General features: G+C 64.3%; 1 protein-coding gene across 1 annotated transcript in view; it reads left to right on the top strand.

The window, feature by feature from the left end:
• The window catches only part of TTYH3 (tweety family member 3), a 28,580-nt gene extending 6,168 nt beyond the window's left edge, over window positions 1-22,412 (top strand). Inside the window, exons 2-14 of the mRNA XM_059414310.1 lie at window positions 7,524-7,693; window positions 7,824-7,935; window positions 8,070-8,290; window positions 8,488-8,583; window positions 9,275-9,347; window positions 9,574-9,649; window positions 11,879-11,934; window positions 12,552-12,644; window positions 14,217-14,309; window positions 14,641-14,777; window positions 16,488-16,661; window positions 17,085-17,160; window positions 19,445-22,412. Of these exons, the coding sequence (XP_059270293.1) occupies window positions 7,524-7,693; window positions 7,824-7,935; window positions 8,070-8,290; window positions 8,488-8,583; window positions 9,275-9,347; window positions 9,574-9,649; window positions 11,879-11,934; window positions 12,552-12,644; window positions 14,217-14,309; window positions 14,641-14,777; window positions 16,488-16,661; window positions 17,085-17,160; window positions 19,445-19,519 (1,452 nt within the window). The 3' untranslated portion in view covers window positions 19,520-22,412. The remainder of the gene's footprint in view (window positions 1-7,523; window positions 7,694-7,823; window positions 7,936-8,069; window positions 8,291-8,487; window positions 8,584-9,274; window positions 9,348-9,573; window positions 9,650-11,878; window positions 11,935-12,551; window positions 12,645-14,216; window positions 14,310-14,640; window positions 14,778-16,487; window positions 16,662-17,084; window positions 17,161-19,444) is intronic.
• Window positions 22,413-22,909: the final 497 nt, after the last annotated feature.

Below are 22,909 nucleotides of genomic sequence, written 5' to 3'. Positions count from 1 at the left end.
AGGCCTGTCTGGTGGCCCCGGGCTATACTGAGGCTTGTGGCCTGGGTCTCTAGGGCTGGCCAGGGGCAAGGCGCTTGCAGACAGGTCTGGCGAGCGGAGGGCTTTTCTGGGTGTCCTGCTGGGAAATGTGTGAGAGCACCGGGACCAAAACAGACACCCTTGCCGTAGGGAGAGCAGCCCTTGTGACCGTTCATGCCATGAACCCGTGTCACACAGGCAGCAGGAGAGCAGGCTGGCACCCCACACCTGGAGGGCGGCAGGCGGGGGCTGGGTTGGGGGATTACCCACCAGCACTCCTCTCAGGGCCTTCTGCCCACCTCTGGCCTTGCTACGCCTCTGTCTCCATGGTTCCCGGAGGATAAGGGCAAGTGTGGTGTGTACCCCGTGGGGACGTCAGGGCTCAGCTGCTGCATGTGCGACCTGGCGCTCTGAGTCTCAGACCTCAGCGTGAAGGGACTTGGGCGGACAGCTGGGCCCCTTCTGGGCTCCTGCTTGGCTGGCCACTGGCTGTGCGTTCTCCGGGATGGCCACGAGCTCACCGTCATGGAATTCGGGAAACCCAAGTCCAGCTCAGTGGAAAATCTGTTTTTAATTTCTTGCCGGCATCTGGAGCCACAGCCAAGTGTGTTAGAGGGGTGGGGGGACTGTGGGCTGAACAGCCAGCCCGGCGCCCTGCTCCACTCCACGGCCTGGCCCGGGAGGTGAAGGGGGGCCCTTTCTGGAGCCTTCCTCAAGAGGCCTCTGTGGGCTCAGACCCTGCTTCTGTACCACTTATGTGAATGGGCCTCTGGCGACCCTTCTGGCCTCAGGCCCCTGGCCTGGAAGGTGGGTGCCACCCCCTCCCCAGGTAGTCTAGGGACCAGCAAGGCTGTGTGCCTGGCTGGGCGACAGTGGGTGCTGAGGCAAAGAGCTAGCCCTAGGGGAGCGGGCAGCCATGTGAGTGGGAGCCCTTCCCGGCAAGGCATCCCAGACCCAGGAGCTAGGGCAACAAGCCAGCCTGGGCCCAGGGCTCCAGCCGAGCCACGTGTGGATTCCTAGAGGGTGCCTTGGGGTTTGGGATCCCGCCAGCCTCCTGGATACCCTAACCTGGTCTCTTCCTCTGGAGAAAGGCCCTTGGCCGTTCTGGGGCTGGGGTAAGATGTCCCCTGCTGGAGAGCAGTGGAAGGGTCTGCTGCGCCCCCCCCCAACACACACCTGCCTGTCCCCACTCTAGCTACCAGAGCCCTTGAGGACCCAGGTGTGCAGCCTGGGTCTCACGCTGGGCCTATGCCCAGGCCGTCCCCCTCTGGGAGCACACCCTTCCTCCATGGTGCCCTGCTGGCGCTCTCAGATACCTGTTTTTGTCCCCCCCAACCCCGGGTTGTCTGCCTGGCTCCCATGGCCTCTGAGACAGTGCACGGCCGGCATGCCGGGGTCCCGGGAGCTGCGTGCCCGGCAGGGGCTGTGTCTGTTGTGCCCTGTGTCCCCGTGTCGGGCCTGGGGCTGAATCCGGACGCTGCCTGTGCTGATGTGTCTCGGTCTCAGGCTGGCCCTGGGCTGAGGGCCTCCCCAATCCAGGGAGATGGGGCCAACAGGAGGCTGTTGGGGTGTGGGGAGTGGGGTCCCAGGGCCCTGGAGGAATGTGGACTCGCCTAGTCTTTGGAGCCTTGCCCTTTACTGCTGGAGGAGCCCTTCTGAAGGGAGGGCTGGTGCAGGGGGGTGGGGGGCGAGCCGAGGGGCAGCCCTGCCAGCCATGGCCTCCTGCAGGGGCCCCCACCTCCATGGGCTTCAGGGCCTTGCTTGTCCCTCTCATGCCATGGGCAGTGGGGGGGACCTCAGGCATAGAGGCTCCTCTCCAGAGAGAGGGGTGTGTGGGGAAGCAGTCTGCTGGGGGTTCCGATGTGTGGACCACGTGTGGTGTGCTCCCACGCAGGCACACTCGTGGCCGCAGCCGGGGTCCTGTGCGGCTCTCGTGGCCTGGTGGCCTCAGGCACATCAGAGCAGCCTGCCCTGAAGTTGAGCCTAGTGTTGTGCAGGGGAGGGGTGCAGATGCCCAGGCACCAACACGCCATGTCTAGAAAAATTCCAGTGCACTATCCATTGCGCTACAGAGCCAACACGCGGTGTCCAGGCCAGCGGTGGGGTGTCGAAGGGATGGGCTCCCAGCCTGGAGCCCCTGATGCTGTGGTCTCCGTCTGTGGATGGGGCCAAGCCTCCTGTCTGCTGCAAAGCTCTAGGAAGGTTTGGTGGCACGCTGTGGACCCTCCCCAGCTTGGGACCCCCAGCACCCCGCCTGCCAGCAAGCCTGGGGCTGAGCCAGGGGTCCCCCACCCCATGCAGGGAACCGGCTTAGGCTCACTTGGAACACAGCTGCTTCCCTGGGCCCCAGGCCTCAGAGCTGGGCCAGGGGTGGCTCTTGACCCCGAGCTCTGGCTCCTGGGGTGTTTCCAGAGTGGAGGGGGGCTTGGGGGGGCCCTTGGGGCTTGCAGGAGAGTGTCTGGCCACAGGCCGGGGCAGGGGGTTGTACTCCGGCGGGGACTGCAGGGGCCTTGGGAGGAGGGGGTGGCCCAGAGCTGAGAAATGAGCTGGAGGGCTGGGGGGGGCGGGAGGGCCACACAGAGCCCCCGCTGTGAGCACCCTCACAGAGCCCAGTGTGTGCTGAGTGCTGCCGGTGGCTGGCAGCCAGCACTGTGGCCAGCGGTCGGGACACTGGCCCGAGCATCTCGCCTCGCCTGACCGAGTGCTGACATCACTTCCATCACAGACGGAAAATTCCATTTGGTCAGAGCCCAGATGCTGATCAGACATTTCCCATTCTCTTTCTGAATGGGCCCAGGGGAAGTGAAGGGGACGCCGGCTCCTGGCCAGGGGAGGCGGGGCTGCCACGGCAACGCCAGCAGAAGAGGAGACGGGCACAGGTCACGCTGGGTGCCCTCGTGCCCGGCTCCTGCACCCAGCCGGCGACGGGCTCTGCAGCTTTGCTAGATGGGCTAGACCCCCCAACACCACTGCGCCCCCGTGCCCCACCTGTGAGCCAGAGGTGCCAGCATCTTCCCTGGGGGCAGAGGGAATTCGTGGTGGCCCAGGCCCCAGAGCCACAGTCCTGTCAGACCTTGGGGTATAGAGCTGGGGGCCAGGGCCAAGCGCCAGAGTGGGCACTGCCTTCGCTAGATTGATGAGCTCAGGGAGGCCTTTCCAGCATCTGCTGGGGAAGGTTTATGCAGACAGACCCCGTTGTCCTAGTAGGGGGGCTTCCTGAAGCCATGGAGGCAGACCAGCAGGGGGCAAGGTGGATGCCTAGCTCCCAGTGACCAGGGCTCCGGGGGTATGTGGGGGTGACGGGGCACCTGGGCCTCTGCCTGTCATTGCCTCCAGGGAAGCCTCTGGAAAGTAACTTACCTCCTTGGTACCCAGCTCTGAGCCCCAGAGCTGACCCCCATCAAGCCTGGCCCGGGGCTCCCTGGCAGTGGTCCTCCCCGAGTCCCTGGTCGTTGACTGGCTCCGTAAGGCTGGGCTGGGGTAGGAGCAACCTCTGCTCCTGTGGCCGTGAGTGAGGCGGCCTTCCCCACTTCCCAGGCCCAGCAGGTGTCCCAACACCCAGGTTCTTGGGACCGCCCCCCATCCCCAGGAGCTCCAGCCACAGGCTGCTGTTTGTGCCCCTGCTGGGGAGATCACAGGGTGACACCTTCGTGTGCATGTGTGAGTGTGAATACAGGTGTGAACATCTGGGAACACATGGGTGTAGATGTGTACGTGTGAGTGTGGACACGCATGTATGGGAGTGCACGTGTGGGTATAGATGTGGGCATGTCTCAGCCTGTCCTTGAGTGGCCCTGGGCCAGCCCCCCCAGCAGTCAGGGTGCCCTCTCTGTGCCCCCAGCCTACCGGGCTGCACCGTGGCAGAGCTGGCCCTGGGAGCAGCCACCCTCAGGACCCTGACCTTTCCTGGGAGACCCTGTGGAGGTCCTGTTCTGTGTGTTCAAGGGACTAGCTCCTGCCATCTTAACAGTCCTGGGCCAGGAGAGTGATGTTCCTGTCTCTCCTTTATAGGTGGGGAAACTGAGGCAAGAGTTTGACTCATGGTCATGTCTTTGAGCCAGACTGAGCAGCACTGGAACCTTGGTGCTTTGGTTCCCAGCAGGCTGGACGCCCCTTCGTGGACCTGAGATTTCGGGTGGCTGGGAGGGCGGGGCCGAACCCCCCTCCCTCGCTCCTCTGTCTAGCCGCAGGTAGTTCTGGGCCTCCTGGTAGCCAGCCAGGATGTCCCTCCCCTCCTGTCCGTCATGGCTCCTGGGGGACTGTGGGCACCAGCAGGGCCTGTGGGACCATGCCATGGACCAAGAGGGGCCCAATTCAGGGTCCCGGAGGCCTTCTCCCCAAGGCTAGCCCAGAGGACCGGGGAATACTCCCAAAAACTCACAGAGTTTTTGAAAACGGGGTGCAGAGAGAGGCCAGGCGAGACTGCACGGGACACTCACGTGGCAGAGCTGGGCTCCGACCGGGGCCCTCCCTCACTCGGCTGGAAAGAGCCACTGACAGATTTCTGGCTCTGCACTGTAATTACGAAGTTAGTACAAGTGTGTGGTTTTAAAAAAAAGAAAACCCCAAAAGACCCACAACAACTAAACAAACCAAATCAAAGCCGTAGGAGAGGATCCAGGAAAGGTACAAGCTTGACTCCCGGCGCAGGGACCGGGACCTTCCGGACGTGGACAGGCCGGCTCAGGGAGGTGCCTGGCCATGGTCCACTCACGGACGGGGCCCGGTGCACCACCCTGGCCTGCTCTCTCCGGTTTGCGTGGCCCAGCTCGTGTCCAGCAGGCGGCGCCGCCCGGCTCCCTCCACCAGCCTGGCAGCTCCGGAGCCCTCGGGCAGTACCCACCGGGGACCTACCAGGCTGGCACCTGCTTTGGCTCCCAGAGGCACTGTGAGCCCCTCCTTCCTCCAGGTGTGAAGGGCCCGCTTGGCTGGCCTCAGTTTTCCTGCCTGGCAAATGGGAGTGGGTGGTCCTGACTCCTCTGAGGCAGCGACTGGACCCGTCAGTGCTTGGAGTCGTGATGACAGTGAGCGCCAGAGTGGGTGGGCTCTTGGGGCCCTGGGCCTCTGGGCCCGGCTCCCCATCCTCTGGAGGATGTGTGTCCGTGTGCGTATTTGAACACCCACTCCATGCCCACTGTTCTCCGCGTGCGTGGGGTGAGGGGTTACGGGCAGGACAGGAGGTGGCATGATGGCGGGGCAGGGCCGGGACCAAGGGACAGCTGTTGGAGAAAAGGTGACCTTCAGGGGGACCGTGAGCGCATGGCAGGGACAGGGAAGCATGGGAGCCAGGGTCAGCAGGGCGGCGAAAGGAGGCTGGGTCTGGGTGTGCTGTGGTCTTGGAGGGCCCAGGGGCAAGGTGGCGAAGAGGTGGCTGTGTCAGGACTGGTGACTGACAGGCAGCCTGGGCTAGGAAAGTGCAGATGTCCGGAGTGAGCCATGGCCCCAGGGGCCGTGCTGTGTTCCGCCCTTGGCCTCTGCCCAGCGAAGCGGGTAGGCAGGGCCTGCAGCCCTCGGGTCGACGTCCAGGCTGTGCGTGTGAGGCAGACCCGGGGAGCCCATAGGACGGTGCTGTTGCAAGCACTCTGATGTTCATCGACTTCCGGGGCTGGGCAGGATGAGGGCAGTGCCTGATACCGGGATCCGCAAGGCAAGCCCCCTCCAATGACTGGCCCTTGGCCCCTGACACGCCCCTGATTATGGCCTGGAGGCTCCTGGCTGCGGCCTGGGTGCTGGGAGTACACTCCGTGATGTGAGCGCCCCTGCCCTCCAGGAGCCGTGGGCCCGTGGGGTGGCACTAAGGCCAGCTCCCCTCCCCCCACCAGCTCATGAGCAGAGCATCAGGGCCCCTATCAGGCCTCCTACCATTGTGGGGCGGTGCCAGCTGCACCCCCAACCTGAAGGAGGAAGGGAGGGCGCCAGCCTCTGATACCCCTTGTGGCCAGATGACGGTGTGGGGCAGCCCGCACGGCAGGGCAGTGGCCTGTGACCACAGCCTCATGGTGTCCCCCTGGTCCTCCCCACCCTGCGCCTCGTGGTGGCTCCAGACAGCGCCTCAGCCCCCAGGGCGCCCGTGTTGCTCTGAAGCGTGGCTAGAGGGGCAGGCTCTGGTCTGATGGGAAGTGGGGGAGCCCCGCCTTAGGTGTGGGGGGATGCTGGCTGGGAGCGGTGGGCCTCAGGGGAGACCTCTGGGACCAGCGGGCTCCTGGGAGGGCAGGGAGTGCCATCCTGCCTCCGCTGCCTGGCAGCCATCTCCTGGGAGACAGCTGCTGGGGGCCAGGGCCAAGGTGGCTGAGCCTCTTCCCAAGGGGGTGCCCTGCGGTGGGTGGGGGAGGGGCAGGTGGGTGTCCCCCGCCACACACACACCCCCGCCAGCACTCCAGAGACAGTCACTGTTGCTGAGCATTCAGACATGGGGGAGGGAGGGTGTTTCCAGGTCTTCCTGAGGCCCAGCATCTCTGCGGCAGTGCCAGTGAGGGCAGCTGTGGGGCGCCCAGTGGCCACACCACAAATCTGATGGTCCCCGTGGGGTGGGTGCCGCTGTGTGTTGGACCTTCTGCCTGGTACTTACCGCCCCTGCCACCCAGGAGGTGAACATGGTCAGACCCAGCCTGCAGCTCCATCAGGCCACCACCCCCACCCCAACACAGGACATGGGCAGAGGTCCCAGACAGGCCGTGACGTGGGACTTGAGTCCTTCCTCCATAACTTCTCTGAAGCCAGTTTCTTTATCAGTGGAACGGAGGTGATGCACTGGGCCAGGCGAAAGGGAGAGCCATGGGCTCCAACAGGTGGAGGCCCAGCCCCGGGCCAAGCCCACAGTGGGTGTCCCTGCGGGACCAAATCAACCACTTCCCATCAGGGGCGCCGACCTCGGTGACAGGAGGGTGCTGCGGGGGCACTTCCTCCTCCCTGGTGACTCCTGGATGTGGCTGGAGAACTCCGGGCCCTTCTGGCTGCCAGAGGCCCGGCGGCTCACAAAAGCAGCCAGGTCCAGAGCAGTGTCCATGCCGAGAGGGAGAGCCCTGCTGTGTACCTGGTTCCGTGATGCACATTGCCTGGAGACTCCCACTGGCCTCTCCTGGGGAGAGCATTCCCTCCCTTTTTATAGAAGAGAAAATGGGCTCCAGAAGATTGGGGGCATTCCTTGGCCACGTGGCCATCATCAGTAGTGCTGGCCCTGCCCACCCAGCACCTCCTTCCTGGGCTTGGTCAGGGACCCCTGTTTAGACATATCTTGCCTTGGGCTCGGGGGCCCTGGACCTGGAGGGACCTCATGGCCATGCTCACCTGGCCCCTGGGAGTGTGGCTTGGGCCGATCCTGGTGGCTAGTGCAGGGTTAAGGATGGGAGTCTGGGGGCTCACAGGCAAGCACCCCAGTGTGGGGAGCCTCAGCCCCCAGGGCTGGCGGACAGCTGGGTTCCAGTGCACCTCGCACAGCATGTTAGAGGTGTGGCAGAGCTGGCCGCGCGCCCGCCCCTCCAGCGCCACCTCCCCATCTCCCACAGGCGCTGCTGCTGCTGGGGGCCACCGCGCTGGCCTGCCTCGCCCTGGACCTCCTCTTCCTGCTCTTCTACTCCTTCTGGCTGTGCTGCCGACGGCGCAAGAGCGAGGAGCATCTGGATGCCGACTGCTGCTGCACTGCCTGGTGCGTGATCATCGCCACGCTGGTCTGCAGGTGAGCGCAGGGCCAGGCCTGGCCAGGTGGGGGCGGGGCCGGAAGGGGGGATTTCTGCCCCCTCCGGTAGGCCCCCCCCCCCGCCCGCAGGCAATGTGGCTTCATCCGCCCGCCCCCCGCCCCATCCTAGCGCTGGCATCGCTGTGGGGTTCTATGGCAACGGGGAGACCAGTGACGGCATCCATCGGGCCACCTACTCGCTCCGCCACGCCAACCGCACAGTGGCAGGGGTCCAGGACCGCGTGAGTGGCCGTCCGATGGGAAGGGGGGGCTCTGTTCCTGCCCCTGAACCCTGTGTCTGCGTGTGTGCCCCAGGGGTGGGCATGTGCTGGGAGCGGGTCTGTGCCTGGGCTCACCGGCCCCCGGCCCGGCGCAGGTGTGGGACACGGCGGCCGCCCTGAACCGCTCGGCGGAGCCCAGTCTGCAGAGCCTGGAGCGGCAGCTGGCGGCACGGCCGGAGCCCCTGCGTGCAGTGCAGCGGCTGCGGGGCCTTCTCGGGACGCTGCTGGGCTACACAGCGGCCATCCCGTTCTGGAGGAACCCCGCCGTGTCGCTCGAGGTGCTGGCGGAGCAGGTGGACCTCTACGACTGGTACAGGTGCGGCTGGCCCTCTCTTCTGCCCCCCTGTCCCAACTGGCCCCTAGAGCCCGGGGTCTGAGGTTTGGTGGGTGGGAGGGGCCAAGTTCCCCAGGACCTCTTACAAGAGCTGATGGCAGCCCCTTAGGCCCCCAGTGTTCCAGAATTGCCCGTGGGTGCCCCTCTGGGCCCCACCCATACCCTCTGTGTGCCCACAGGTGGCTGGGCTACCTCGGCCTACTGCTGCTCGAAGTGGCCATCTGCCTGCTGGTGCTGGTGGGCCTCATCCGCAGCTCCAAGGGCATTCTGGTTGGGTGAGTCTGTGGGCCTGAGGGCCGGTGGGGAGCAGGGGGGCGGCACCCACAGCACCACCTTCTGAATCAGCCCTGCCTCCCCCTCGCCCATCTGCGGGTGTAGCCGTAGGTCTGCCGAGGGGTGAGGCCCCACCAGCTCATGGGGACACCAGGGGGTCACACCGGAGGCTCTGTCCTTGGCCTGGAGTCCTTGTGGGTTCAGATCCCTGCCGTGCGGCTAACTCAGCTGGCCACCTGGGGTGGGTGGCCCCCAGACACGGATGCTCCGTGTCCTCATCTCAAAGATGAAGGTGGGGATGGCTCGTCCATAGGGTAGTTGTGAAATGTTGGCCTCCTTTCCCCCAGGACAGCTGAACAGCTGTGTCCTGCCCCCACCTGGGCCAGGCGCTGCCAGTGACAGTGCTTGGGGGAAAGGGAGAGCCCAGTGAAGGCCAAGACCTGTTGTCTGCTCGGGGGAGGGGGAAGCAGGAAGACCAGCCGCTTCCTGAGCTCTGAGCCCCACTGCAGCCCACACCAGGTGGGAGAGAAGTCCATCTGTGCCTGGCCTTTGGGTGGCTCTGGCTAAGGCCAGGCCACGGGAGAAGCCACAGCCCTTGTGTGGGGAGACCCCCCGCTCAATGTTCCCCAGGGCCCTGGCCCTCTGGCCTGCACGCCAGCCTGGGGGATGCTGATTGGCTTTCTTTGCCCCAAGGGTCTGCCTCCTGGGCGTGCTGGCCCTGGTCATCAGCTGGGGCTCACTGGGCTTGGAGCTGGCCGTGTCTGTGGTGAGTGGCAGGGGTATGCGTGATCCTGGTCTGCTGGGCCTAAGCATGGGAAGGGGTGGAGAACGTCACATGCCTCTTGCCTGGGACACTGAGGTTCCACGAGGAGTGCACACAGCATTTACTTCCGGGGCTGAGAACAGACCTGGGCTGCAGGCTCTATCTGTGAGAGCTGAAGGGTGGGGGACCTGGCTTGGTCACCCCATCTTCCTTGCCTGTACCCCCCTAGGGCTCAAGTGACTTCTGTGTGGACCCTGACACCTATGTGACCAGGATGGTGGAGGAGCACTCAGTGCTGAGTGGGGGTGAGTCTGCAGCAGCTGTGTCTGAACCAGGACCCCAGCGGCCAGGCTAGGGAGACCCTGCTGAGCTAGGCCAAGGCATCCTCTCCCTCCTGGCCCTCAGTTTGGGGGAGGCAGGACCTACGTTGATCAGGAAGTTAGTAAGTGAACAGGAACACCTCTGTGAACGGGGGGTGCTGAGGATGAGGACACGGGTTGTGTTGAGCCAGTGATGGGGGGTGGGGTGAGGGTGGGGACAGGTGACAAGGGGGGCAAGGCAAGTGATGACATGGTGCTTCAGAGCAGGTAGCAGTGTGGCCTGCCAAAGAGGTAGCATTAAAATTGAACAAGAGAAGGCTGTGTGTCTTGTGCAAAGGCCCTGAGGCAGAGACAAACTTGGTATGGTTGTGAGGCAGAAAATAGACCAGTTGGGAGAGGAAAGAGTGGGGAGCCAGGCAGGTCAGGTCAAGGACAGGAATTTGGGCTTAATTCTGGGGGGTCCATTGGAGGGTGGGAAGCCCAGAAGAGACACGGTCCAAGATTGGATTGCCTCATCAGAGCATCTGTGGGCTGTTGGAGCGACAAGGTCAAGCAGGAAGGCAGGGAGGCTGTTGTGCTCCTCCAGTCAGGAGATGGGGTGCCTTGAGCCAGCAGGGCGGAGCATGGATGGGGACGTGCTGTGAGGCAGCAGGACAGGCTCCCGGAGACGCCGGGTGTAGGGAGGAAGGCGCTAAGGACCTGCTCTCTGCCTGAGCTGTTGTCGTCACCGGATCTGCGGACCGAGGTGGGGGCAGGGAGCGGGTCCGGCAGTGAGGGTGGGGGCCACAGTGTGATGCCAGTTGGCCGTCCCAAGAGGCAGCTGCATGTGGGGCTCTGGGGCTCAGGTGCAGCCAGAGCTGGAAGGTGCTAAGCTCGTGGGTGTGCCCTGCTGTGGGTGCTACATGTTCCTCGAGAGAAGGGTAGAGGCACTGTCCCCGCAGGGACAGGGGTTCTAAGTGGCCTTAAAATGCTGGCCTTCAGAGGACCGTCTTCCTCTTTGCCTTAGAAAGCCACAGGGATGAGCAGGGGGCTGGTTTTTGGCTTATCTGGTTGGAGGAACAGGTTCCACCTGAGCCCGAGGAGCCCCCAGGAGGGAGGGTTGTCTGCCCTCTTCCCCACCATGGGGGAGGAGTGGCCCTGCTGTGCCCACCACTGCCCCCGGCCTCTCCAGGTCCTCACTGCTGAGGACTCCCGGGTCTTTAGCAAGCGAGAGCAGCCCCCAGCCTCAAGGGAGTGTGAGATCCTGCCTGGAAGCCATGGGCCCCCCTCCGGGGGCCAGACAGAGCCAAGGCCAGCATGCTGGCCCCTCTACAAGCGGCCAAAGTGAGCTGCGTGGGAGCCCAGGCCCGAGCAGGGCAGGAAGGGGGACGAGGCTGCGGCCAGCCCCGTGCACCTGCTCTTGTCCTGGGCCTCAGGGCCCCAGGAGGGAGGCACCTGGGACTCCAAAACCACAGTGCTGCTGCAGGGATGGGTGCTGAGCCCCCTCAGTCTGCAGGTCTGAGAGCCTTATGGGCGTGGGGCAGGCACACGGGCTCCCCGCTCCTCCCTCAGCTCCAGCCAGGTGTGGGCCTCCTGGGGTTTCCAGAATCACAATTGTAAGTGAATCCCATCTTCAAATGTTGGACACAGAATCGACACATGTTTTAATGGGGAGTAGACAGGCCACCTGAGTCCTGGGCCCTCCCGACAGCCGTGTCCAGGTCCTGTCCCCTCCTCTGCCAGCCAGGAGCCCATGCATCCCTGCGTCTCTTCTGACCCCTTGCCCACCCTCAGTGCCTGTCTGCTGCCCCAGGGGGAAGAGAGGAAGAGGGCTGCTTCCCACGGGGCACTTGTGTGTGCTGTAAGGATCCTGCTTGGAGCAGAAGGGTCTGGGCCCTGGCCCTGGGCTCCCTGCAGGCCATAGCTCCTCACACATGTGCTTGAGCGCACACAGGCACAACACACAGACACCTGCACACGCATGTGTACAGAGACATATGCACATATGGACACGTGCATGCACATACATGTATACAGACATGCGTGTGTGCATACAGATGTGTGGGCATGTGTGTCTGTCCACACACTTGTGCAGAAATACACATACACATGTGCGCGCAGTATCCATGCAGGTGCACACAGGTGCATGTAAGCACACACATGGGCTCACACGGGCACGCACACGGCTCATGCACACAGCCGCCCTCACACCACCGCCTTGACCTCTGTCCGCAGACATTCTGCAGTACTACCTGGCCTGCTCGGCCCGGGCCACCAACCCCTTCCAGCAGGTGAGTGCTCGCTGCTTCCGCCCCTGGGAAGCCCTGTGGCCCTCAGCCCTTCTCAGAGGCCTTGAGACCCTGGGACCCCAGGAGCTGGGGGGTGGGGGGCCGCTAGATGAATGCCACGTTGGCGTCGCTAACTGCCCCCGTGGTTAGTGCCCTCATGCCCTTGGTGCAAGCCCTTTGGGGTGGACTGCTTAATGCCCCCCAGGGACTGGGGATTCCTGTCAGTTCCTGGGTCGTGCCAGGGCCATCCTGCAGGGCAAAGCCAACCTCAGGCAGGGCAGGTGCAGAGGGGCCCAGGGATGTCTCACTGGGGGAGGGGTCCTGGGCCCGCTGTGGAACACCTGAGCCGGAGTCACAATGGAGTCTAGAGGGAAATGCTTTGGCCCACTGGCTGTCACTGCCTGTGATTGTGCAGGCCCCGGGGATCGTGAAATGCTCCCTGCTTTGAAGTCACCATGCTTTCGGTGATCGGTGTGGGCAGCCTCCTGGGGACAGGAGCAGCTTCCCCAAGGGCTCCCCTGGGGCCCCGGCACTGCCTGACCTGGGTGTGGGTGGGACTGGGGGAGGGGAGCCGGGCTGCCCTACCCCTGCCGGAGTCAGCGGGCCTCTCTGTGGAGCAGAAGCTGTCTGGCAGCCACAAGGCGCTGGTGGAGATGCAGGACCTGGTGGCTGAGCTTCTGAAGACCGTCCCCCGGGAGTACCCGGCCACCAAGGTGAGCAGGGCGCCGCTTCCCCTCCTCCCCTTCACTGCCCGTCATGGCCCCGGGGGTTTGGGCTAGGTTTTTAAAAATAATGTAGCTCTTTATCTTAAAAGTAATACCAACTCTTTGAATTTAAAAAAAAAAAAAAACACGAAAAGGGAAAATGGGGACAGATGTGGGAACAAAGGAAGGCCCGCCCCCGGCCCTTGGAGGTGTTCTGGGAACTGTGGGGGGGCCGGGGGGGGAGGTGGCGGCTTTTCCCTCGCAGTGTTCTGGGTCCTGAGCATTCTGTCCACATGTCTGTTACCACGCTCCTGACGAAGTCTAGCGTCCCCGGGGGTCAGCCTGGGGGCGGCGGAGAGGGGTCAGCCCACAGACGTCCTGCCCGTGTGCACCCCACTGCAGAGCGAGGCGGGGGCTGGGGCACATGTGTGCACACAGCTGGGCTCAGACTTCTGTAACAAGCTGCAAAACTTAAGGAAAAGATGCACATAGAGACACACTATTGCAGTTGCTTCTTACTTTTGTTCGGGCCGGGGCATCATCTGGGTATTTTGTGAGTGAGTGGGTAGGTAGCTGGGGTCCCACTGGGGAGCTCCGAACCCCGGGGGGCCTGAGACAGCCAAGATGCGCTCCCTCACCCGCCAGAGGCTAGAAGTCAAGGTCATCAACACCAGGTATGGTCTGGGCAGGCGTCTTCCGAGGCCTCTCTCCGTGGTGTGTAGACCCCGTGTTCGCCCCGTGTCCTCCTGCAGTCGTCCTCCTCTGCCTGTGTGTGCCCCGACCCCCTCCTCTTACAGGACCCCACTCCCATGGGATTGGAGCCCCCGTCTCGTGACCTCCGCTTGCCTTAATTACCTCTTGAAAGACCCCACCGACAAATACAGCCCCCGTTCCGAGGTGTTTAGGGTCAGGAATGCAACATAGGAATTTGGGGCAGGGGGTGACTATTCAGCCCCGAATGGCGAGTCTTGTTGTCTGGAGATCCGCTTCAGAATTGCTGGGCGCTCTTGGGACGTGCGCCACGGAAGGCTGTATCGGGCCCTCTGGTTGGTCTAGAGGCACCCTGTCCACCCTGGAGGGTTTCTGTCGGGTCGTCTGCCCATGGACAGGATGTGGGCAGAGGTGCCCATGCCCGTGTACACACAGAGGGGCAGACACACACTACGGGACCAGGCTTGCTCTATACAGAGTGTTCAAATAATGTTTCATCACTTAAAATAGCATGAAAATTTTCTCCTTAACTGTTCCTGAAAGTAAGGTTCTTCCAGAGAACCAGGTCCCCATCAGGAGCTACGTGGGCATTTGCTGTCTCTCCTGTGTTGACAGGCGTTCATGGGTCCCACTTACCCCAGTATGCTTCTGTCCTCAGCAGTCCCTTTGGGGCCAGGACACAGACTCTGGCCCTCGTTTCTAGAAGCTGAAGGTCCTCAGGGCTTGGGTCAAGACCACGGGGTCAAGGGCTGTCTCAATGGCAGGGTATGGTGGACAGGCACCCCGAGGGCTCCCAGAGGACCTATGCCTGGCTCAGGCCCCCCCAGCCGACCATGGTACTGACCTTGTGTGCTATGTGTCCCCGCCTAGGACCCCTTGCTCCGTGTCCAGGAGGTGCTGAACGGCACAGAGGTGAACCTACAGCACCTCACTGCCCTGGTGGACTGCCGCAGCCTGCATCTGGTGAGAACCGGCCTCCGGAGCCAGGGCGCGGCAGCTGGGGGCAGGGGTGCTGCTGGGGGGCTGGCAGAGGGTACAGCTGGGGGGCAGAGAGTGCACCTGGAAGTGCAGCTGGGGGGTTGGGGGGCAGGGGGTGCAGCTGCGGGGGGGGGGGGACTTGGAGAATGGGCGCGTACCCATGGGTGGGGGGCCCGAAGTCCAGGCTGGAGCTGGGGGGCTGTCAGGCGGCGAGCCGTGGGCTGGGCTGCAGCTCCGCGCGTCCCCTCTCACCCTGCCTTCCCTGTCTCTCTTCGGTCTCTGTGGGCCGTGCTGTCCCCATGCTGTCTGGCCCCAGGACTACGTGCAGGCCCTGACGGGCTTCTGCTACGACGGCGTGGAGGGCCTCATCTACCTGGCGCTCTTCTCCTTCGTCACGGCTCTCATGTTCAGCTCCATCGTCTGTAGCGTCCCCCACACCTGGCAGCAGAAAAGGTGAGGGGCTCAGTGCTCGCCCCCGGCCACACCGCTGGCGGGATGTTGTCGGGATGTGCCTTCTGGACACCGCTGTCCTCCCCCGAGACAGCAGCAGACGGCCTCCTCCCCGGCTGACTCTCTGTAAGCTGCTGCGGTGCTCACAGGCTAGCATGTCCGCGGCGAGCAGCCCCATTTCCCGGATGGCAAACCGAGTCTAGAGGAGCTCCCGGCCCAGGGCACGTGCAAGTCCAGGGCAGACAGGTGGAGCCAGCTGTCCTGCCCGCCGGCGCCGGCTCCATGCCCCACGCGCCTCTGCACCTCTGACCGGCCGGCCTCAGGGTGTCCCATCTGTCTCCCCGCCCCTCGGGGCATGTGTGCAGGGCTCGTGCATGGAGACGGCAGCTGTCCAGCTATGGGGACGTGGAGCTTCCACAGGGAGGGCCCTGGGCAGCTGTGGCCTCCGTGGCCTCTTCAGCTGGATGACCAGGATGGCAGCTACTTCCTGTGGGGCTGTTCTGTCCTTGTCTTTGAAGTGGGGGTCCTGGCAGCTCCTGCCTCAGTCTCCCTGGTCAGTTCTGCATTGAGGTGCAGGGAGGAGCCGAGCCCCTTCCCTTGCTTGGGGCCTGACACTTCATCTCTCAGACTCCCACCTCCCCTCCCACTGGGCTGTGGCTGCTTCTTGGTGGCCCAGATCAGATGACAAGGACCTCAGCTCAGATCTCTTCCCTCTGTCTGGGGTTCTGCACTGGCGATGCTGCCGTTGGCAGTGAGGGTGGTGATGGTGATGACGGTGATGATGACGGTCCTGAGGACGGTGACAGTGGTGGTGTCAGTGAGGAATCTGGCAGTGATGGTGGCAGTGGTAATAAAAAAGGTGGCAGCCCTAGGGAAGTGGCTAAGAGAACAGACCTGGAACCACATGGCCTGGGTTTCAGATTATTGCTTATTAGGTGATTGTGGGCAAGTCGCTTCACAACTCTGGGTCTCCCGTCTCCCTAACTGTGAAATGGGGGTCGTGAGAGACACCCGTCTTGGGGTCGGCAGGCCCCTCGGTGAACCGCTGCGTGTAAGGGCTTAGCCCGGGGCTTGGCTGGTCGTTGCCGCCCAGCCGGCTGCTACCCAGTCCTGCTTATCTCACTGCAAGGGGCCCAGAGGGGAGGCCCTCTGCGCAGAGTCACAGAGCTGGCACTCGGGAGGAGGGACAGGAGCCCCGGCTTGGCCGACCTGTGCCCTCACCACCAGGTAGCCTGGCCGCGGGTAGTCTGATCCGGAGCAGGCAGGACGTGAAGAGAGCTGCGCGTGCCCAAGGCCTGGCCCCCGGCTCCCTTGCCTCACCCCGCAGCAGCCTGAACAGAGCGGACAGAAGGCCAGAGCACAGCAGAGCGGGAGCATCGGGCTCAGGCCACCCAAAGGTGCAGGCTGGGGCCTGCAGGGCCAGGAGAGGGCACCCCCACTTCCAGGCCTCAGCTCTCTCCGCCCTGCGAGGAGGGACCCTGCCCCACCCCCTGAAGGCAGACAGCATCCCTGTGTACAGGCGGAGGGTCGGCATCCGTGGCTCCCCCGTCTCAAGAGGACGCGACCGAGGTAGCACGTCACGGTGCCGTGGGCCGTGGGCGAGCACGCCAGGATCCGCACGACGTGTGTCTGCCTCTGAGCGGACCCGCCCAGGGTCCCTGGCCGGCTGCCCTGGGCCGGGCTGTGACAAGCACTGGGTGTCCCTCCCTGCAGGGGCCCCGATGAGGATGGGGAGGAGGAGGCGGCGCCCGGGCCGAGGCAGACGCACGACAGCCTATACCGCGTGCACATGCCCAGCCTGTACAGCTGCGGGAGCAGCTACGGCAGCGAGACCAGCCTCCCGGCTGCGGCGCACACCGTCAGCAACGCGCCGGTCACCGAGTACATGTGAGCCGCGCTGGAGCGGGGGCGGGGGGAGGCAGACCCCGGCGCGCCCGCCGCAGTGAGAAGCTAGACAGAGGGGCAGGGGCTGGAGCAGGAGCTGCCCTGGCTTCTGGCGGGGTGGTCCCGGCAAGCCTGGGTGGTGGCCGCAGTGAGGCCACTCGCTCAGAGAGAGGCTGTAGGGAGGGTGTGGGGCTGCCTGGGTGAGGCCAGGGGCCAGCCTCGTAGTGAGGGGCCCCTCCGGGCAGGGGTGGGCCACCTAGGGCCGTGCAGAGCTCTCAGCTACTCTGCCAGTGCGCCGCATGTAGGCTGGTGAGAAGAAGGTCCAGGGTCGAGCAGGGTGGGCACTGGGTCTGCCCCGGGGCGGCCTTGGATGAGCCCTGGGCCTGCCGAGGACGTCGCTCACGACCCCCTCTCCTCACACTGCAGGAGCCAGAATGCCAACTTCCAGAACCCTCGCTGTGAGAACACCCCCCTCATCGGGCGTGAGTCTCCCCCGCCCTCAGTAAGTCTTAGGGGCACGGGGTGGTGCCGGGGAGGGCTGTGCGCCTCCAGTGCTGGGGGGAGGGCTCTCTGGTGGGCGTCTGGTCTGAGGAGACAGTGCCGAGTGGGCCCCCAGGCTGGCCTGGAGGTATGTTGGGGCCCAAGTGGGCTGGGGCCACCTGCCTAGTGGGTCAGCTTGGCTTCAAGAGGTCCTGGCTTCTCTTTTCCCCGTCTGGTCCACTTTCATTTCTTTCATTGACTTCCTGAGCTCAGAATAGGACCCAGCCTCTGGCTTTTCCAGCCAGTGTCCCCTCTGTGCTCCGGGATGAGACAGAAAAGAAAGGGGACAGGGCGGTTTGGTGCCAAAGAGAAGGAGCTTGCCAACTGAAAGGGGCCCTGGTGGCCTTCCTGGAGGTGATGGCCTGCAAAGAACAGGGCCAGAAAAGCTGAAGGCCACCCGCCTTGAGAAGCGTGCCTGTGTAGTGGCCTTGGGGTGCCCATGGCCCGGATCAGAGTCTTTGTGGCATACAAGCCACCCATCATGCCCCAGCAGCCCTTTCCAGTGGCCTTCCACTCCGGCCCCCCCACAGCCTGGCATTCAGGCCACCCTCTCTCTCTCTCTCTCTCTGTCTCTCCCCCCCCTCTATCCCTCCCACCCTGGGCCCTCCTAGCGCTATCTGGCGGCCCTGGACTCTGGCAGCCACACAGGCTGGCAGTTTAAGCCCATGGATAGTGGCCGAACGCTGTGGTGGCCGTGCCCTCAGAGTGACAGGTACTGACCTGCCCCAGGTGGCCTGCACCGCCTGCCTGTCACGCCTCCGTGCCTCATGCTCTCCGCTCACGGCTGCCCCCGTGCCAGGGCCGGCCTCCGGCCTGGGTCTCTGCTCAGCCCCCGCTGGGCCAGCTCTGGGCCACGACGAACTTGTCCGTTCCCTGGCCCAGCCGGCGACCTCGTGCTGGCCTTGGGCCCACGACGCTCCCATCCAGGGCAGTGCCCCCCCCCACCCCCAGCCCAGCTGCAGGCGATCCCATCTTGCCCCTTCCAGCAAGGAGACCATCTCCGCAGGCCCGAGGGTGCGCCGGCCCTGGTGCCCGGCTCTGTGCACTCATGCCATCCTGGCCAGCGGGCCCAGCCCTGGAGGCATCTCCCCGCATGTTCGGAAGCACACACAGATGCACGCAGACAAGCCGTCCCCCCACATCCGCCTGTGCGTGCTTGGGCTCCTTCAGGGGCTGGGGTGCTGCCCCGCCCCCTGCTGCATGTCCGGGCGATGACATGGCTCCCAGGTGCCCACGGCGCCTCCCTCCCAGTGTAGTGGCTGACCCGGCGCTCACAACATTCTTTTCCCCCAGGAGCTCCAGGAGGGCTATCAGGGCCCGAGAATAGTGACCCTCCTGGTCGGGGACACTGGTGTGGGGCCTCAGGTATGGGGTCAGCCTGCCGCTGTCCCCACCTCTGGTGACACTTGGCACATGCCTGGGTCTTTGCCCACATCCCCTCAGGCCTGCGGCTGTAGCACACTCCTCCTGCACATGTGTGCAGCGCGAGGGCACTGGCGCACACGTGTGCGCTGAGCACCTCATGCTTTGGGTTGGATGAGGGCAGAGAGGATGTGCCGTCCGTGCCCTCCTCACCGTGCCCCCAGCTGCTTCCGTTCCAGTGTCCAGGAGCTGGGAGGAGCCCACGCTTTGTTCCCAGCCCAAGCAGGCAACAGCATCCCCCAGCTCGAGGGGCCTGTGCAACTTTCAGGGTCCCCCTTTCCCCGAGGTGATGGGGCAGAGTGGCTGTGGGGTCTCCTGGTTCCGGGGGCTGTGGGCCATCGGGGAACCCCCTGACCCTTTCTCGAACCCAGCCTGACTCTGCCTTTGCACGATGCTCTCCTCCTGGCTCCTCGATCAGGATCCCGCTGGGGGAGGAGGCCTCCGCACGGCCCCCAAGCCAGGCCCTTAAGGGCAGCCTGCGTGTGGCATGGAGGTCCTGGGCATGTGGGGTGCAGCTGGGCGGCCTCACAACGCTGGCCCTTTGTTGGGGCAGGGTTCTGCCTGGCTGGGTGCCCAGATGCCTGAGCGCACTCCCATCACCGGAAGAGGAGGCCGGCTGGTCCCCATCCTGAGCCTGGGGCACGGAGGCTGGCCCTCTGCTCATGGAGCCCGCCGGCCACTCTGGAGCCCTCTGCCGGGGCCCTGCCGCCGCACCACCACCCGTCCCATCCTGCCCGCAGCAGTGCTTCTTGCTCAGCTCGCCAAGGCCCACGCCGCTGTGCCAGCGCCCCGCTGACCCCTCTCCCCACCTTGTCTCCCTCCAGTACACCTCCAGCATGAGAGCCAAATACCTCGCCACCAGCCAGCCTCGCCCCGACTCCAGCGGCAGCGGCCACTAGACAGCCCCGGCCGGCCCACCGCACACGTGCCAATCGCCTGCTCCTCCCCGTGCCAGCACTGCTGCGTCCACCCGCACCACCCGCCGGACCCGCCGCACGGCCGCTCGCCCCTCCCCTCCCCTTCCCGCAGGGGCGCGGAGACACACCTGGACACGGGAGCTGCGCCACCGACACGGGGCCTTCCAGCCCCGCCCCCATGCCCCTCTGCCTCTGAGGAGGGGGTTTCACGGAGCCCGGCTCTGGGCCGGACTCGGTGCTGTGTCCTGACGCTAACTCTGCACCAGGCCAACCCGTGGACCCCCATCTTCTCCTCGGCTCGCGCCCCAGCCTGCTCTTTCCCTCCTGCAGCTCTGATGCTTCTGCTGTGCCCTCCAGGCTTCCGTGTGTCCCTTCTTTCGTTCACAGGCCATGCGGTGCCCACTCTGGGCTCCCTCTGAGCCGGCGGCTGGAGGGGCCTCGGCGTGTTCTCCCAGGCAGTTCCTCCTCCTCTCCACCCGACCGTAGGCCCCTCCTGCCAGTTGCCAGAAGCCTCCCGCCAGCCCCACTCTCTCCCCCAGCACCCACCCTGCTTGGGGAGCCCAGCCCTCTGCAGTGGCCAGAGGATGGCAGGTGCCACGCCGAGCCCAGGCTGCTCGCCCAGTCCTGGCCACCTTCTTGGTGCCAAACCCCCTCCCCTGCCCCAAGACTCGGCAGCTTGTCTGGTTCATTTTTGCACTAACCACATTTGTCATCCTAGGGCAGGCGGGGCTGCCGGCCGAGCAGCACACCCCCTTCTCGGTTCCCTCTCTGTCCAGGAGCAGCGTCCCAGGCCCGGCCTTGGGACTGGACCCGAGCTGTGGCTGTGAATGTGCCCTCGGCCCCTGCTGCCCCCACCTTGGGACTAACCACTAACCTCACCCAGCCTCTGTGTGCACCTCTGGTCAACCTAGAGCCAGCAAGTGTCACCCCGAGTCCAGGCCAGAGATGAGGCCTAGGATAGCCGGCTGGGAGTTGGGCTAGAGTAGCCGTTTCTTCTTGGGGTGCTGCTGGGGAAGGGCTGTAGATGGACAGGCAGCCTGAGAGCCTGGAAAGCCGTCCCTGGGCAGGTGCTGCCCCAGGACAACTGTGTCCTCGGGAACGAGTGTCCCTTGGGCTGTAGGACTGAGGTCTAGTGCAGACTCAGTCTCCCTACCTGTGAAGTGGGAACAAGGCTTCCCCTAAGGTGCTTTGGCTTTAGTGTACAATGTGTGCTGTGTTTCCTGCCGTGGAAGGTGTGCCTCCCCCCACTCAGGATGGGAAGCCACCCCGCCAGTCTCAGCCCTGGCCCAGCCAACCTGAGACAGAGAGGCTCTGGCCTGTGTGTCCGGCCCGGGCCAGGGTCCTGCAGTGGGAGGCAGGCAGCTGGCCAAGCTGCTTACTGGCATGTGGGCTCTCCCTTCCAGAGCCGGGTCAGTGTCCTTCCCTGGGACAGGTCTGGGGACATGCCACCCGCCTTTCCTCCATAATCCTTTCTCTGTGCTGGTATCTTGGGACCAAAAGGGCGGGTGGACTGGGGGCCAGGCTGCCTCTGCCCCGTGAAAGGAGGGGAGTGAGCAGGCAAACACAGGGTGCCCCAGGTGGGTCTGGGGCCCTGAGCCTTGCATCTGAGCCTATGGGCCCGGCCCAAACCTCACTGCAGGGCCGCTGTGCTCCAGGCCCCACCTGGCCGTCGCTCCGGGCCTCCACTGCAGACTGGCCCAGTTTTTCCTCTGGGCTCCTCCAGCGGTGAGAGCATTGCCGGCCCAGCGTCAGGAGGAAGGCCCCGGCCATCCTGCCTGGGTGCCTGCTGTGTGCTCGGCCCCTGCTCAGAAGCACAACGGCTGACCGCGGCCCCCGGAGGCCGCCCACAATGTGAATGTACATAGCATGGAGGCGGGCGCTGCCCGGACAGGCTGTGGACCTCGGCCGTCCGGGGAGCTCCCCCGTGCGTCGTGTGCGTGTGTGCCTGCCCCGTCTGTGACTTCATCCACTTCCTTCTCCTCACCGAGGTTGAATAAAGGAAAAGGAGAATCATCAAAAGGGGTTCGGACCCCGGCCTCAGTCTGTGGAGGGGAGCAGGTCTTGCCATTGGTTTTCTTTCTGTTCTGAGTTTTCAGGGTCCCCTTCCTAACCAGTCCCCATCCCAGTGACCTCTCCCCATCCCTTCCCAGCCTTGGTCCCCACAGGCCCTGCAACACCTGCGGGGGAGGTGGGGGGGGAGGCGCCCCCAGGGTCTTGAAGCCCCACAGGGTCCAGTTGGCTCCCGCGCCCCCATAGGCTGGGCAAACTGGCGGGGTCCAACTGGGACGTCTGGCCCACAGGACCCTCTGCCGTGTCCGCCCACCCCATCTCACTATGCAATTCCAGCCCAAGCACCATTCTCTCCCTAGCCCGGACCCCTGCCCAGCCCCCCGTGGGAGGCCGGCAGGTAGCCTCCCTGGGCTCCAGTTGGGGGGCGGTTGCAGGGGCCAGCACCTTCTCTGGGGCTTTTTTGACCAAAATGGTTGTGCGCTGTACCACTTCCTTACACACAACATGCCACTCGATAAAATTTTGTTAAGACCCTCAGCCTCCCAGGTCCCCTCCTGGCCCTTGCACCCCACCCCCACCGTGTGATTTAGGGCCCTAAGCGGGAAGGGGGAACTGAGGTCCGAACCACTCGGCATCTTCCTCCAGCATCTTCCTCCAACCTCCCTAGGGCCATGGCCGTATGTGCTGTCGCTGTGTTTTTTATTTTTATTTTTTGTTTGTCTTTTAACTGGGTTTGGGGTTTGATTTTTGTTTCTTTGGGGCTTTATTTTCTTGGCAGATAACTAAAAATCTCGTCAATGTAATTTCTGTGGTTTCTATTCAGCTTGAGTTTCATGTTTTAAAATAAACACATTTTAAAAAACGGCTCTTTTCCTGCCTTGATTTGGCTCCTGCCAGGTCCTGGGGACAGTGTGGTCGCGTGCTGGGTAGCTGAGAGACCCCCTAAGGTGGTGGGGAGGCCCAGTTCGCCAGAGGGGAATGGGGTTAGAAGGGGGGAACCTACCAGAGAGTCCCGGGGTGGGGGTGGTTGGGTTGCTGGATGGGCCAGAGCAGTCGTCTTGAGATTCTAAAGGCCTCTCTTTGCGGTCTGGACGTGCCCTGGAGCGGCGGGGGATGCCCGTGCGGAGTACCCTTCGGTCGCCTGCGGAGCGGATAGGCCTGGCCCTGGGCAGGGGTGTTGGAGGCAGCCAGGTCGGAGCAACGTCAGGTGCCGGGGAGGAGCGTGTCCTGGGCCCCCGCTGTGGGTGCACCTCCAGTCACTGGCCTCCCCAGGTGGGATGGTGGCGGGGAAAGGAGGGAAGGAGACCCGGAGTGCGCTGGGAGGCCGGCAGGGCCCCGCCCGCAACCAACCTCGCACCCAGT

Source organism: Mustela nigripes, chromosome 11 (genome assembly GCF_022355385.1).
Source record: "Mustela nigripes isolate SB6536 chromosome 11, MUSNIG.SB6536, whole genome shotgun sequence".
In the NCBI taxonomy this organism is placed as follows: domain Eukaryota; kingdom Metazoa; phylum Chordata; class Mammalia; order Carnivora; family Mustelidae; genus Mustela; species Mustela nigripes.
This window is presented reverse-complemented; position numbering and strand designations above follow the sequence as displayed.